Raw genomic sequence first — 16,280 nt, 5'->3', positions numbered from 1 at the left:
GTCATCAGGCGGGAAAGAATCATTTCTAAAGAGTTTGGACTCCACCAGTCGACTGTCAGGCAGATCATGTACAAATTGAAGACATCCAACACCATTGTTACCCTCCCCAGGAGTGGTGGAACAACAAAAATCACACCAAGAGCAGGCATGTAATAGTCCAGGAGGCCACAACGGACCCCAGGGTAATGTTTAGGAAACTAAAGGTCTCTCTTGCACTGGCTATAATTGGTGTTAATGAGTCCACCATCAGGAGAACATTGAACATCAACGGCGTGCATGGCTGAGTTGCAAGAAAAAAAGCCACCTCTCTCCAAAAAGAATATTGCTGCCGTCTACGGCTCAAGACTACGTGGATAACCAGAAGGTGATTGGAACAATGTTCTGTGGCTGGATGAGACCAAAATCAAACTTTTTGGCTTGAATGAGAAGTGTCATGTTTGGCGATGAGCAAACACTGCATTCCAGGGTAAGAAACTTAAAGAGGACATATTATGCTCATTTCAGCTCTAAATTTTTATTTTGGACTTCACTAGAGTAGCTCTGCATGATTTACAGTTCAAAAAACTCCTTATTTATCTTATACTGGTCCTTCATGCAGCCCCTCAACATACATAGTTTCTCTTACACTCTGTTTTAGCTCCTGTCTCTTTAGGCTCCCCTCCCGATGAGCCCACTCTGTTCTGATTGGCCAGCTTTCCATATCTGAGTTGTGTAACTTCACTGTCAATGTAAACCAAACATTTCCTGCTTTACTGCTTCAAATTAAAAGCTTTTAAAAATGACTAACAGAGTTTTATTGTGAAGATTTTACAGGAAGTAAAAACGTGTTCCTCACTGAATTAGCAGAGCTTCCTTAGCGGTGCTGAAAACCAGTCGAAACAACAACATATGGAGTTATTTGGAGCTATTTGTTCAGCGGATCAGTTAGAAATAATGCAGGGAGGAAGAGTACAAGCAGAAACAGTGAGATGTTTTATGACAACCAGCACGCCTCCAACAAGTAAAGTACTTATTTTACTTTGCTGTGCTGTGTAATGGAGTCGTGGCTTGGTGTAACTACTCCCGGAGCGGAGCAGTGAACTCGCACACTGTGCACGAAGCAGATGTCAATATCAAGAAATCTGTCACAAACTGACGTCAGCTCGGGCTGAAAGTAGAAAAAAACGTTGGAAACTTAACGTTCAGAGCAGTCTGAAGACGGGGCTTTCTGCTCACAGGGATTACTGCTACATACGTTTACCTTGTTATTTGACATGTCGGCCACTTTTAACATGAACATCTGACATTGTGACATTATAAATATGTCTGAAAATAAGGAAAAGCATAATACGTCCCCTTTATCCCATCTGTGAAACATGGTGGTGGTAGTATCATGGTTTGGGCTGCTTTGCTGCCTCTGAACCAGGACAGCTTGCAATCATTGATGGAGCTATGAGTTCTGAGTTGTACCAGAAAATTCCACAAGAAAATGTGTAAGTATTTGTCTGTGAACTGAAGCTCAACAGAAAGTGTGTCATGCAGTAAGACAACAACACTAAACGCACAAAGAGTGGTTAAATAATAATGTTTTAGAATGGCTGAGTCAAAGTCCTGACCTTAATCCTAAAGAAATGCTGTGGAAGGACCTGAAGCATGTAGTTCATGCAAAGAAGCCCAACAAAATCTCCGAGATGAGACTGTTCTGTAAAGAGGAATGGGCTAAAATTCCTCCAAGCTAATGTGCAGAGCTGATAAACAGTTACCGGAAACGTTTGGTTTAGGTTATTGCTGCAAAAGGGGGTCACACCAGTTACTGAAAGCAAGGGTTCACATACTTTTGCCTCCCACAAATATGTAAAATTGGATCATTTTCCTCAAGAAATAAATGAAAAAGATGAAAAAATGAATTTGAATTCTCATTTGTTTAATTGGGTTCATTTTATCTAGTTTTTTGTGATCTGTTTTTTTATCTAGTTCATTTTATCTAGGACTTGTAAATATCTGATCACATTTTAGGTCATATTTATGCAGATGTACAAAAAATTCTAAAGGGTTCACAAACTTTCAAGCAGCACTACTACTACGTACAATGTATTTACAACATGTTCAAACTCTCTAGTCCCACTCCTTTGGTCAAAGCTGTTATCTACTGCCCCCCCAAGCTAAACCCCTCCTTTCTCTACGACTTCTCTGATTTTCTGACCCAGCTATATGCCATCTCACCTACTGTTCTCCTCCTGGGTAATTTTAATATCCACATTGATGACATTGACTGTAAATCTGCCATAGAATTCCTGGAACTGATACAATGCTTCACCTCACACAACACATCAAGTTTCCCACCCACAGCCATGGTCACATCCTGGATTTGGTCTGCTCCACTGATCTTACAATACATCAACTCTATCTCTATCTGTGACCACCTGGCAGTCACTATGAACATCGATATCCCTATCTCCATCTCAAAATACAAACGCAAAATACCCTTCAGAAAGTCTATCTCACCCTCAGCTCTTTCTGCCTCCCCTCCCCCACTGTCTGATAATCCCTCCGATCTTGTCATCAATTATAATGACATACTCTTTTCCTGTCTTGATCAGCTGGCTCCCATTAAATCTAAAACAGTCTCATTCACACACTCAGCTCCATGGTATACTCCTGGACTCCACCAAACGAAATCCCTTAAGTGCCAGCTTGAAAACTGGTTTAACAGTGCATCTCCAAGCTTACACAGACTACCTTCAACAATACAAAGACATTCTCATCACATTATGGTCTACTTACTACTTACATACACTTTGGCTCCACTAACCCCAAGGCTCTCTTTTCCACAATGAATAAACTTCTCAAACCCAAAGACAACACCTCTAAATCCTTCATAGTTAACAAGCACAACTGTTTCATTTTTCAAAACAAAAATTGACACCATCTACAGCAACCTGACCACCTCCCCTTCCCAATCCACCTCCTCACCTGCTACGCCCCCCCATCCCTCCCCTTAACCACTCAGCTCCTGTCTCAGTTCTCCCCTGTGTCCCCAGTGGAGCTGTCCAACTTTACGGTAGGAACGAGAAGCTCCACTTGTCTCCCAGCTATATCCTCACTCATGACGGAGATCATTAACTCCTCCTTCAGCTCTGGTTCAGTCCGCCAAACGATCAAACTGGCTGCTGTCACCCCCATCCTCAAAAAAACCTGGACTCAACCCTGATATAATAAGCAATTTTTAGCCTATATCCAATTTCCCCTTCCTGTCAAAAATACTGGAACATGTTGTCGCCTCCCAACTCAAAGCCCACCTCATCTCCAATGACCTGTTCGAACCATTTCAGTCCAGTTTCCACTCAGAGCACAGCACAGAAACAGCCCTCCTCAAAGTCACCAAGGACCTCCTCCTTTCCTGAGACTCTGGTCACCTCAGCATTCTCATCGTTCTTAACCTCACTGCAGCTTTTGACACCATCAACCACACCATTCTTCCCTCCCTCAACATCACCGGCACTGCCCTCTCCTGGCTAAAGTCATATCTCACACATAGTTCAGAACAGTTCATCATCATCAACAACTGCACCTCCTCCACCACTCCTCTGTCTGAAGGAATCCCCCAGGGTTCGGTGCTTGGTCCTCTCCTGTTCATCCTCTACATGCTCCCCCTTGGTAGTATCATATGTCATCATGGTCTCCACTTCCACTGCAATGCAGATGATGTCCAGCTCTACATCTCCAATAAATCCATCACCACTGCAACTCACTCCACTCTGACCAACTGCCTTACTGAAATTAAATCATGGATGCAAGTCAACTTCCTTAAACTAAACTGTGATAAATCAAACATGATCACCATCGGTCCTAAATCCCTCACTAAAAACAGTCACAGCTTCTGCCTCACCATTGAAAACTCCACTCTGTCTCCCTCACCACGTCTGCAACCTCAGAGTAATTTTTGACAACCTCTTCTTTGAACACCATATCAATCAAATCACCAAAACTGCCTTTTTCCACCTAAAAACATAGGTTTCACTGCCCTCTGCCTCCCCTGCACTCTCCTTCTCTGCTGCCGAAACTTTGATCCATGCCTTCATCACATCCAGAGCTGACTACTGCAACAGCATTCTTTATGGCACATCATCCAAAGTCCTAAATAAACTCCAGTACATCTATAACTCTGCTGCTTGCCTGCTCACCCACTCCCACTTTGCCTCACTCACAAAGCCCTGCATAACTCATACCTCGCTGACCTATGCCACCACCACACTCCTCCCCACAGCCTTTGCTCCTCTGATGCCAACCTCCTGTCTCCACCACTCAGGACCAAGCACCGGACCTGGGGTGACAGAGCCTTCTCCATAGCTGCCCCCTGCCTCTGGAACTCTCTCCCAAAACACATCACAGACTGCACCATGTTCAAATCACTAATCAAAACTCACCTTTTCAGAACTGCTTTTAATGTGTGATTAATGTTGTGTTATATGTTTTTAGTGCGTTGTTTTCTATCATCATTTTAACTTGTGTATAGTGTCTTTGAGTACCCTGAAAAGCACTCTATAAATAAAATGTATTATTATTATTATTATTATTATTATTAACATGCAATAAAAAATCCTTTCCTAATAATCTTTTGAAAATTATCTTACCTTCAGTGCTGGCTTCAAATGACAGACTGAAGCCAGCTGCATTTCCACTGGTGTCACTGACAAACCTTACATAAGCAAAACTGTCAGATGTTTCCATGGAGGCTGGAAGGTCACTGCCACAGTGTCTGCCCAGTATGCGCCCTGAACACACAATACAACAGATGAAATTTTGTGATGAATGAATGAATTATTTCTTATTCAAGTGACCTGCCATCTTGTGGCCCATCGTTCATGGGATTATTAAAATGTGATCTGTATCTGGATAAGGAAAAACGCATGTTAATGCAGGTGTAAATGCACTCAGAACATACTGTGATAGGAATGTGATCGGATCAGTCAGACTACATCTGGAGCTGTTCAGGCTCGCATTGTGATCAGATCTCGGCAGGTGTAAATAAAATCTGTACAATTTGACCACATTCATAAAGAAAAAAAATCAGCCCTGTAAGTTGAATGGTCACCTAGCTCCACCTCTTCCTTCCAGCTAAAGCATGCCCCACAAAAGCTACAGGTAGTAGCAATAGCTAAAAGTCTTTCCTTGTAAAATGTGATTTACTCATCCACTTCTCACTGATACAATGTTTTCTTCCTGAATTTTCCTGCATTCACTGAATAAATTGCCAACTTAAAGGTGTCTTTTTAAAAACAACCATTTCAGTCACTGTGAGTCATTAATATCCAGCAGCTCAGCTGTATCCTTTATGTCATTATACAAAAGATCATAAAACTTAAAATACAATGGGCAGTAAAAAACTCAATAATATTTATTTTCAATTTTGCTGAGATCACATACTGAACAAATTCAACTTTTTTCTTCCAAAGCAAGGTACCTATTTCAGTGCCAAGAAGCAGTGTACCAGCTTTGATCTGAGAACAAATTGACCTTTTTTTTCTTTACAGTTCCTCGTGCATTTTCCATGCTATGCTTCATGTTATTAAATTTAAAATGATCATATTTATTTTTCATATTACCATGAAAGTACGTATAAACAGGTAATTGATGCATTTTGCAGTACTGATTCATTACTACGTCATAGTAACTACAAAGTGTGTAATCACTATTCCTTGGTGTTTACTTTAATCCAATATTATCATAAAATTGAGTTATTATTATATTATGTTATTACCTCTTTATAATTACAATATTACTCTACTATTACCTTGTTATTACCGAGCAGGAATGTAAAGTGCTACCCCTTTTTTCCTATGCTGAAACATTTTCAACTTTTGCAGATGTATCATTGATGGAAACTTTGCAAAGCAAATGTAAAGCTCAGTGTTAATTTGATATTCTGTATGTGGTTTTTAAGAAAGTGAAACAATCCTCTTTTTTTCTCACCTGAGGCATTGTACTCTCTGATCTCCACATAGTCAGCCAAGCATCCTGGAGTGGTCTGCAGGCTGAAGTTCCCATAACTGAGGGTGAGGAAGTGCCCTGTGGGCCCCTCCAAGTACCACTCACAGCTGGAGCTGTCAGGATAACTGGATCCTGGAAATCCAGGGCTGTGGATCGTACCCCTCTGACCTAGGTAGGTACCTCCACATGTAGCTGTGTAGAGTAAAGAGTCAAGCTTTAATGTCCCTGGGTGGCAGTTTGGCCAACAGACAGCAGTCCATAATAATAAATACACAAAGACTACAACAATGCACATAACACTTAACATTACTGTTATCATCGTCACTTGTCACTGAGACCATCAGAGAAAACAGCAAAAGACCAAAAAGCTGACAGCTGATTGAATAAAAGACCTTGTGTGACTGCTTTTCTAGAAAGTTGGAGATTCTTGAGAAATGAGAGCAACTGTATTAGCATCAGTTTACCATTTATTTAAGAGAAGAAAATGAGTATAGCATAGGTCCAGGTATCATCGGATAATTCGTAATTCATTTGTAATTCAAAAACCAAAATACGGTAAATCTGTTATTTGTTTCAAAACAAAAAACAAAAAAATGTTTTTGGTGTCAGAATCAAATAACGAAAAACCAAACCCGGCCGCTTTTTGGTTTTTGCCGATTGGTTTTATCGTTATTCCTTCTTGGATTGAATATCCAGCAGGTCTGCGGACATCAAGCCAATTCGTTTTTGCGTTTGAAACCAAAAACGGAAGTCACAGGGGTTTTTTCTTTTTTCATTTTAAACGAAAAACGAAATCACATGACCTATTCCTTTTTAGTTTCCCAACGAAAATCCAGAAAACCAAATTCAAAAGACCGCTCAATTTTGGTTTAGAAATAAAGTATTTTTGTCAGTTTTGTACGATAGTGGAAGCGGCTACATTAGCCTACCCATGATCCTCAGCGACCGTTGCTATGGTGAAGATGTCAGCGACAGCCTTAAGATATAGTCAGTATAACATTATGTAGTACTGCAGATTAGTGGTTATGATCGGGATCAATGTACTTTACTGTAGATTGAACTGTAAGGAAAATAATGTGTGCTATGGACAAAGAAACGAAGTGTATGAAATATAAGAAAGGTGATGAGAGAATAAATTAAACATAAATAATTAATAAATAATTACATCATGTAACAGTGGAGGTTGAATAAAATGCACAATCTAAAGTCCAGTTTGATGAAAATTACGAAAGTGAAAGTCTAGGGCTTAAATGAGGGATATGAAATGTAAAGTTCAGTTTTATAACCCCGTCTTCATCCCGTTTACACACACGCGCGGCTGTCGCTCCATAGCAACGGTCGCTGAGGATCATGGGTAGGCTAATGTAGCCACTTCCGCTATCGTACAAAACTACTTGATTTCTAAACCAAAATTGAATGGTCTTTTGAATTTGGTTTTCTGGATTTTTGTTGAGAAATATATCGTTTTTGGTTTAAAATGAAAAAAGGAAAAAAACGTGACTTCAGTTTTTGGTTTCAAACGCAAAAACGGATTGGCTGAATGTCCGCAGACCTGTGCAATATTCAATCCAAAAAGGAATAACGATAATACCAATCGGCAAAAACCAAAAACGGGCCGGGTTTGATTGGTTTTTCGTTATTTGATTCTGACACCAAAAACGTTTTTTTGTTTTTTGTTTTGAAACAAATAACAGATTTACCGTTTTTTGGTTTTTGAATTACAAATGAATTACGAATTATCCGATGATACCTGTTTCTTCTTTCTTTCTTTCATCCAGTGATACTGTCACAAAAAGTAACTATAACATTTTAAGTGAAATTTAAAAAAAACAAAAAAAACCCAAAACAAACAAAAAAAAAAAAACATGACTTAAATTGACTTTAAGTTACTCAAAGTGTGTGTGTCTGTGTACTTTTATAGAACATGTTTTTTGTGTGTTAGGTCTGAGCCGACTATGTTATAATTAGAACTGGTTCCATATCATAAAACCAAGCCCTGGATTTGCAGACCTTCTTGCCTACCTATGGAGTACTTTGCTTTGAATCCTTTGTGCGTGACACTGATGTCAGTGCGAAATCTGAGCAGCATGAAGGACCCTGTTGAATGTTGGGTAGATGGTCGGGTGTTGCCACAGAGCCGGGAAATTAAGTCAGCATTAGACGTTGCACCATCACGCAGCTCCAAATAGTCGTACACACAACTAAGAATTACAGAGAAGAACACAGCACCATTATTTCCAAAATTATCACTGTTTTAATGAAAACAGAAGTTGTGAAGGTCATAATCCCCAAGGAACTGCTACATGATGTCAGAGTGTGAGCATTTTTAGGTTTACGTAAAGGGTTGGGTTTCAGGACATCCAAGCGGGTAGCTCCCGGTTTGAAAAGTGAAGCCAGTGCGGAAGTACGTTAAACCTGCATTCTTTCTAATGGCCAGCAGGGGGCGACTCCACAAGATGGTGATGGTCAAATTGCTATATTTGAGGCCTCAAAATGGCAGTTCACAAATCAATGGGTGACGTCACAGGGACACCGTCCATATTTTTTTACAGTCTATGGGGACACCATACCTCCCACAATGTTTTACTGATTGCCTATTTTAGGTCTCCAACCTTTCATGACCTCATCAGCCAGAGGGTTATTAAGCTGTCACATTAATCTAAGTATAGCTTATTTGTAAGAACATATGAAATTGAGCTTAAATCACAATGAAGAAAACTATCTTTTAAGGTTGGGGAGTACAAATCAATTGCATTGCTTCTATCAATGAATCATAAGATGAAACTTTAGAAAATGAAAGCAAAGCTCAAAAATACAAAAAAACCGACAACAAATAAACATGTACAATCTAATATAGGAGATATGCAGTTTCCTAATACTGTACACTAAAAACACCAAATCTAAGCAACAATGAGTAGGAAGAAATGTAAAAATAATAAAGGAAGCAGCTGTACCTGGCTGTGGGCTCAATGTAGAATTCATCCTCAAAGTCAATTTGCACAGCTTCTCCATTGGGCACAGTGATGACCCAGATACAGTCAATGTTCTGTGGGTAGTTCTGAGGGTAGTTCGGTGAAGTGATGTACCCTGGAGGATCAATATCATTCAGCTCAATGAAGCCTCCACACGCTGCCAAAACAAAGAAAGAATAACTTTATACCAGACAACAGTGCAGCATTGACCAGTATAACTCAAGTCCATATCCTCCAATCCTTCAAGCCCAGGAGGTCTGGCAGTCATTATGAAAAGTCACCAGACTGGTATGACCAGTGTTTCCCCTATAATTGTACAGGCCTGGTGGGCCACCGGGCCAATGAGAGGCCTCAACGGGCCAAAAGAATCTTTTCTTTAATACCAAATATCCATTCATTCAGAAATTAATAATCATTTGCATTTGGGAGCCTCTGTGCGGCACTATTCTGAAACGTGAGTCAACCTCTGTGTCGTTGCCAGGGAAACTCTTGACATGATGTGAGTGCCTCGACTCTTTAGGGTTTTTTTGGTGCATACCACCGGGCCTGAAAAAAATTCTAGGGGAAACCCTGGGTATGACACAAATATAACAACTATTCCCTCATTATGGCCCATTGGCGCTATTGAGTGGTGTAGGTCATCAAGGAAGTGAGCATGCTGGTGATGAGGTTTTTCCCTTTTTAAGTATGATTGGTGATGGTTTCACCTTATTCTGTTGAATACTGTGCATTTGGAAAATATTAAAATAGTGGTTTGCTGACTCATATGCAGGCAGAAATGAATGGTGCTATATACACTCACCAAGCACTTTATTAGGAACACCTCTGCAAGCTAACAATTCTACTTAATGTTTATATTTGAGGTCTTAGTGGGTGGTAGTGGCTTCTCTCTTGTCGATGTATTTGCTTGCTTGGGCTGCCTTCTTATGCCTAACTGTAACTCTGTTAATTTGAAAACTGGTCGGTAAGGTAACCAAAATTGTGCTGTAAATTGTATGTCATGGACAGACAGTGTGTTGCTAGCAGTGGTATTGAAGTGAAGATATTCAGTATGACCGTCTGCTCTTCCTATGATAGAATTTCATGCTGCTGCTTAATGCAGTGTTTGATTTGCTGCACCAAATAAGGTCTTCATCTACTGGATGGATAATGGAATGGTATTTCATCAAATTAATGCAAAACTAGGGGGCGCCATCATGAAATCAAAGAATTTAAAATATAAATTTCTCCCTTTTCGTTTCGGGTTTTTCCTCAAGGGAGACCACAAGGACAAGTGATTTACAGAACAGATATACCATAGTAGATTTAAAAAAGAAACTTAATTTCACTTGGACTTCTGTCCATAGAGCTCTATGATCAATGATTTAAATGTTGATACAGCTGATAACACAACTGTTCATGAAATCACCTGTATGCATGCTGATTGTCAACATGGCATTATTTTTCAGTCAACAATTTTACTTTTTTATAAATAAAAGCTAAAGCTGTGTTACATTCAATGTTCAGCATACATCCACAGTTTAGGATTCAAGTGTGGGTGTCTGCTTTGCAGGAGTGGAGTGTCCCTGCTACCTGTGAGGACTGATGGGCCATTAAATGGTAAATGGACTGTAGTTGTATAGCGCCTTCTTAGTCTGCCGACCACTCAAAACACTAAGAATCACATTCACCCATTCACACACATTCATATGCTGAATGGGTACAGGGGCTACCATGCAAGGTCCCAACCTGCCCATCAGAGAAAATCTAATCATTCACACACATAGATACACTGATGGCATAGCCATCAAGAGAAATTTAGGGTTAAGTATCTTGCCCAAGGACACATCGACATACAGACTGGAGGAGCCGGGAATCAAACTGCCGATCTTCCAATTAGTTGACAACCCGCTCTACTTCCTGAGCCACAGTGGGACAATGCGTACTAGGTGACACCTGCACTGCTGCCTGAGACATCCATCCAATCATAATTTTATGATTATGACTTCAAAACAAATAATAAAGATAAATGACAACAATTGTACAATTGCATAGAAATTCACAGAAAACTTATCAGCAACCATCAGTGCCCAAGAATTACATAATTAAGTTGGCAATGCATGTCTTAATTTCTCTGATGGTGCTGACGCCCACACACAGTTTCTCCATGAATAAACAATGTTTCACATTTACCTGACTTTTGCATCAGATTTTGGAATGCCATCTATTTTTAAGAAATTTAGAATTGCCATCCCTATTTTGACTGAACATTGAACCAAGTAGTTAATCACAGTCTGGAGTAACCACACAACAATCACACAAGTGTGAAGTGTGATTTCTGATGTAAATTGCGGCAATCTAATAACTGCCTCCATGAGATTTGTGACACAGCCACTGTTGTTGACTGCATTGGTGAACAAGCCTAATTCATTGTGCCAAATTAAAACAACTTACTTCCTGTTTTTTTTAGAACACCAGCATGCCTGTCCCTTTCACCTCTCACTGTATATTGACCTAAAGTCTCTCCTTCCAAAGTCTGCTTCAACTCTTCCACTCGGGTGTGCCTCACAGTATTAAATCCGCTCTAAACTTATGTATCTAAACAGTCTCCCTCTGTTTAATTTTTCTTAGTCTTTTCTCAGTTGACACCGTTAATATATGAGCTAATTCAAATAATAACATTGTTATAATTCCACAGTCACTGATAAAGTAATTGATTCCTTAATTTAGACACTGCTGTACTAATACCAACCATTTTTCAACCATTCAACACAAATTTTAACTATTCCATTAACTGAATGTTATGCAAGTATTTGGAGTTTGGTTATTGAAACAAACTGCTGATGTTGTTAATTCTCTAGACAGGGTCCTTAAACCATTGTAACACGATGACATCATTAAAAAAGCACAAATAAAACCCAGTCAAAACAGTATAGAAAACAGGATGAATATATGGCATGCCAAAACAGACGGACTCTCTTCGGTTAGACTCTCCAGTCTAACTGACTTAATTTTAGTCATACTGATGTGTTCAGTAAATTCATTCCTTCATACAGACTGCTTTGAAACACATATCCCTTGAAAATACAACAAATCTAATCAATTCATACACAGTCAGAGTTTGCTGTTTGGGTTTATTTCGTAAGTGGAGTCCAAATTGTTCTGCCAGCCGTTTAAAGCAGTGTAATTAATCATATGTGTCCACTGTAGACCACTGAAGACTCAAGTGTTGGAGAAATGCAGCTGGGGGTGGCTGCAGATGAGAAAAAACTGGTACAGGGAAAACAATTTTTTGTCAGTTGTATGTGCACACTTCAGTCAATATGATACAGGATTAAAAGGAAATGCAGTCAGAAAATAACAGTAGTGATGTGTTCAGTGTGGAGTGTTTGAGGCCAGTCTGCTGGAAAAGCCGATAGGGAACCATTTGACTGTAGGAGAAAAGCGAAAAACTGCAGCAAAGGAACAGCAATCCAGGGAGACTGTCCGTAGACAGATGTCCAGCTACAACTTATGTAGGTAAGTGGATTGACGATGCGACTTGCACACTGTCCTTCACTTCTTACACACTTTGCTTTCAGATACACAGACTGTCACACACTGCACCTTGACTCAGGTGGAGATCAAACAATCAGTGATTACACGCCAGCACAGGTGCTTTATAGGTAAACCATGGGGTGTGACCGTACCTTGACAGCAGGAGGATCATTTCCCCATACATATGGAATATGTAATGGAGTGAAGAGATAGTCTCGATACGATAGAGAAGTATTGTTTCATGTTTATGCCAACAGCAATGTATGTTTAAGTATGTAATGTATGCTTAAGACCCTAAGGTTGGCAATGTTATGCTGAGATGTGTTTGCTGTTTCTGCTCAGTGTGACTTGTATACTTGGATATAAGTTATATTCATGGGAACTCTGGGTTTTTGTTTTCTGTTTGCTTTGTGTTTTTACTCCTGTGTCCCTGTTGTGCTTTACCCCACACCTGCCTTGTATCAGCCTTGTCAGCCCGGCCTGCTCTCTGTGTCTCCTCCAGCCAATCAGCTCTCTCTCTGTTCTCCTGTCTCCCCACCTGCACGTCATCTCTTCTTTAGTTCAGTTAGTATTTAAGTCCAGTTTTCAGTTCAGTCTTTGTTGACTTGTCTGCTCAGTTTGCCTATTCCTGTGTCACAATTTATATTTATTTTCAATAAATAGTTCTGCTTTTGATCCTGTCTGCTTGCCATCCCCTGCATTTTGATCCACCACCAAGTCTCCATTGCACTTTGCTGCATTTTTATTCTATCGATACACAGACATCTCCATCTAAGCCAAGCATAAGATGATGTTTTTACTAATATTGCGGGATTTTTTGGAATTTGTGTTACACTCAGGTTTTCTTATGCACAATTGAAAATGTAAATAAAAACACGTGGATAGAAATGCGTCCTGTGACAGAAAAAAATGAAAAAAGAATGGTTGCTGTACCCTGACTGTGGGCTTCAAAGGTCATCTTAAAGCCACTGGCCTCATTAGTGGTATCAGACACAAAGTGAATAAAAAGGTTGTTGTCAGTGGTCTGGAGGAGGGACGGGGGGCTTGAACCACAGAGACGTCCTCCTAGTAGTGGAGATGAACCATCTGGACCATTCCTGACCTGTGGAGACAGCAGAGAGGGAAGAGTAGCTATGAGTAATGAAATAAACAATTCACCGATACTGGATACAAAACCTCAGACAGAAAGAAGAAAATTAAATTGCTCAGTAGTTTTATGCAGTAAAAATGTTACTGAATTACAGTACTGAAACACAATTAGGATCTTGGTCTAGAACATTTTCATGATCCACTGTCTCAAACACACATTGCATGGCTTTATGGCAGAATGGCCAGATGGAAGCCTCTCCTCAGTGAAAAACACAGGACAGCCCACTTTGAGTTAGCAAAAAAGCACCTAAAGGACTCCAGGCACCGCTCATCACCTGCCCAATACCATCCCAAAAGTGAAACATGGCAGTGGCAGTATCATGCTTGGGGGGGTGTTTTTCAGTGGCAGGGATGGAGTACTAGTCAGGGTTGAGGGAAAGCTGAACGGAGCAAAGTACATAGATATCCTTATTGAAAACCTGATCCAGAGTGCTCAGGACCTCAGACTAGGCCGAAGGTTCACCTTCCAACAGGACAATGACCCTAAGCACACAGCCAAGACAATGCAGGAGTGGCTTAGGGACAACTCTGTGAATGTCCTTGAGTGGCCCAGCCAGAGCCCTGACTTGAACCCAATTGAACATCTGTGGAGAGACCTGAAAATGGCTGTCCACCAATGGTCTCCATCCAACCTGACAGAGCTTGAGAGGATCTGCAGAGACAAATGGCAGAAAATCACCAAATCCAGGTGTGCTAAGCTTGTTGTGTCATATCTAAGAAGACTCAAGGCTGTAACCACTGCTAAAAGTGTCTCAACTAAGTACTGAGTAAAGGGTCTCAATACTTAATTAATACTCAATATCATATTTAATTTTTTTCTTTTTAATAAATTTGCAAACATTTCTAAAATTCTGTCTTCACTTTGACATTATGGGGTATTGAGTGTAGACTGATGAGGGAAAAAATGAATTTAAACAATTTTAGCATAAGGCTTCAACATAAATGTGAGAAAAGTGAGGGGATTTAAATATTTTCTGAATGCCATTCTTAATGAGAATTAGGAGCTTAAATGCTCTCCATGTGCTCGCTACACTAGTTTACTTTCAGTTTCATTCTTACGAGTTATTAGCGATTGGCTCAACTAATCATTTGATGCATTTCTTGTATATATCATACATGTTTTTGTTTTGTTGTTTCCTCTTGTAAAGTGTCTTTGAGTATCCTGAAAAGTGCTATATAAGTTCGATATTTTATTATTTTTATTATTATTATGTTACAAATAGTGTTCTTAAGTTAAGTTTAGTGTTAGTTTGTTGTTCCATACCTGTTGCGGTTATGTGGCTTGCATCCCAACCAGTAGGCTATTGGGGCACACATATCTGTGCTATTGAGGCTCTGCTAACTCAGTGACAGGACATCACATTTTTCTGTACGTTCTTCACAAACAAGGCATCCTGCCGTTTCGCCAGTGGGAGGATTTAACGTAAATCAGAAACAACAGGAAGTATTTGGTCTGCATTAGCTGTACATTAACACAGTGCCAATATGGCTGAGAATCCCATACAATAAGCACATGTGTTCTGGAATGCTGTGATAGTGTGAAAGGGAGAAAAATGTAATTGTAGCATTTTGATTACTTCCTCTGTCCACAATTATTGCAGGTAAAGTGACATGTAGTCATATTCTTATTATTGGTTATATTAGGGTTTCGTGATATTATTCATATTATTGCATATGGGTGAACTTTATGTATACATGTTATCCTTCATTCAATTGTATTTTCTATTCTCTCTCTATAGAAGCCACAACCAGACATAAACAACCAGCTGCTAATACCTGTATGTGTTTTACTGCAATGGGAAGAAATAAACTGCAATCATCCATCTCTCAGCTCTTTATTTCATACTCTGGAAGATTTGGCCTTGAGTGGTGTTCTGGCTGACACACCAGGGTGAACATAGTGACAGAACTAGCACCCAGACTGAGGATATCACTATTATCTCCACTACACACAAGATGCAGATGAGAGTTTATTCTTTGATTAGGGGGAAATCTGACTGACTGATCCTTTTAGGATTAGGCAAGGCAAGTTCATTTGTATAGCACATTTCAACAAGACAATTCAAAGAGCTTTACATAAAAGGTATCAAGACAGAATGTAAAAGCAACACAAGGCAATATAGAAAGACATTTAGATACAATTAAAATGTGCTAAATTGGAAATAAAATTAAGCTAAAATAGAATAAGACATAAAACAGGAGAGTAAACGTTACAGTGCAGTGTAAGATATTGATCAATTCCTCAAATTTGATTTAAAAAAAGGCAGCAGTGAGCAGAAAAGTCTTCAGCCTTGATTAAAAAGAAATGAGTGTTGCAGCAGACCTGCAGTTTTCTGGGAATTTGTTCCAGATATGTGGGGCATAAAAACTGAATGCTGCTTCTCTATGTTTAGTTTTGACTCTGGGAACAGAAAGCAGACCTATCCCAGACGACCTGAGAGGTCCGGATGGACCAACAGTAGTATTTTGAAATAAATTCTTTGACAGACAGGAAGCCAGTGTGAAGATCTGAGAACTGGAGTGATATGATCCACTTTCCTGGTCTTAGTGAGGACTCAAGCAGCAGTGTTCTGAATCAACTGCAGCTGTCTGATCGATGCCTTAGCGAGAACTGCAAAAACATTGTTAAAGTAGTTGAATCTACTGAAGATAAATGCATGGACAAGTTTTTCC

The 16,280-nt window shown here is 39.8% G+C and overlaps 1 protein-coding gene across 2 annotated transcripts in view; it reads right to left on the bottom strand.

Moving 5' to 3' along the window:
* Positions 1-16,280, bottom strand: part of cubn (cubilin (intrinsic factor-cobalamin receptor)) — a 184,286-nt gene that overhangs the window by 69,123 nt on the left and 98,883 nt on the right. For both annotated transcript variants that reach the window (XM_042398686.1, XM_042398687.1), the window contains 5 exons: positions 13,392-13,560; positions 8,925-9,099; positions 7,993-8,171; positions 5,953-6,162; positions 4,614-4,754 (listed from right to left, as the gene is read on the bottom strand). In XM_042398686.1, coding sequence (XP_042254620.1) covers positions 4,614-4,754; positions 5,953-6,162; positions 7,993-8,171; positions 8,925-9,099; positions 13,392-13,560 — 874 coding nt within the window. The remainder of the gene's footprint in view (positions 1-4,613; positions 4,755-5,952; positions 6,163-7,992; positions 8,172-8,924; positions 9,100-13,391; positions 13,561-16,280) is intronic.

The sequence above is a fragment of the Thunnus maccoyii genome, chromosome 21, assembly GCF_910596095.1.
Source record: "Thunnus maccoyii chromosome 21, fThuMac1.1, whole genome shotgun sequence".
NCBI classification, from domain to species: Eukaryota; Metazoa; Chordata; class Actinopteri; order Scombriformes; family Scombridae; genus Thunnus; species Thunnus maccoyii.
Note: the sequence above shows the minus strand (reverse complement) of the source record. Positions and strands in the feature narration are given on the sequence as shown.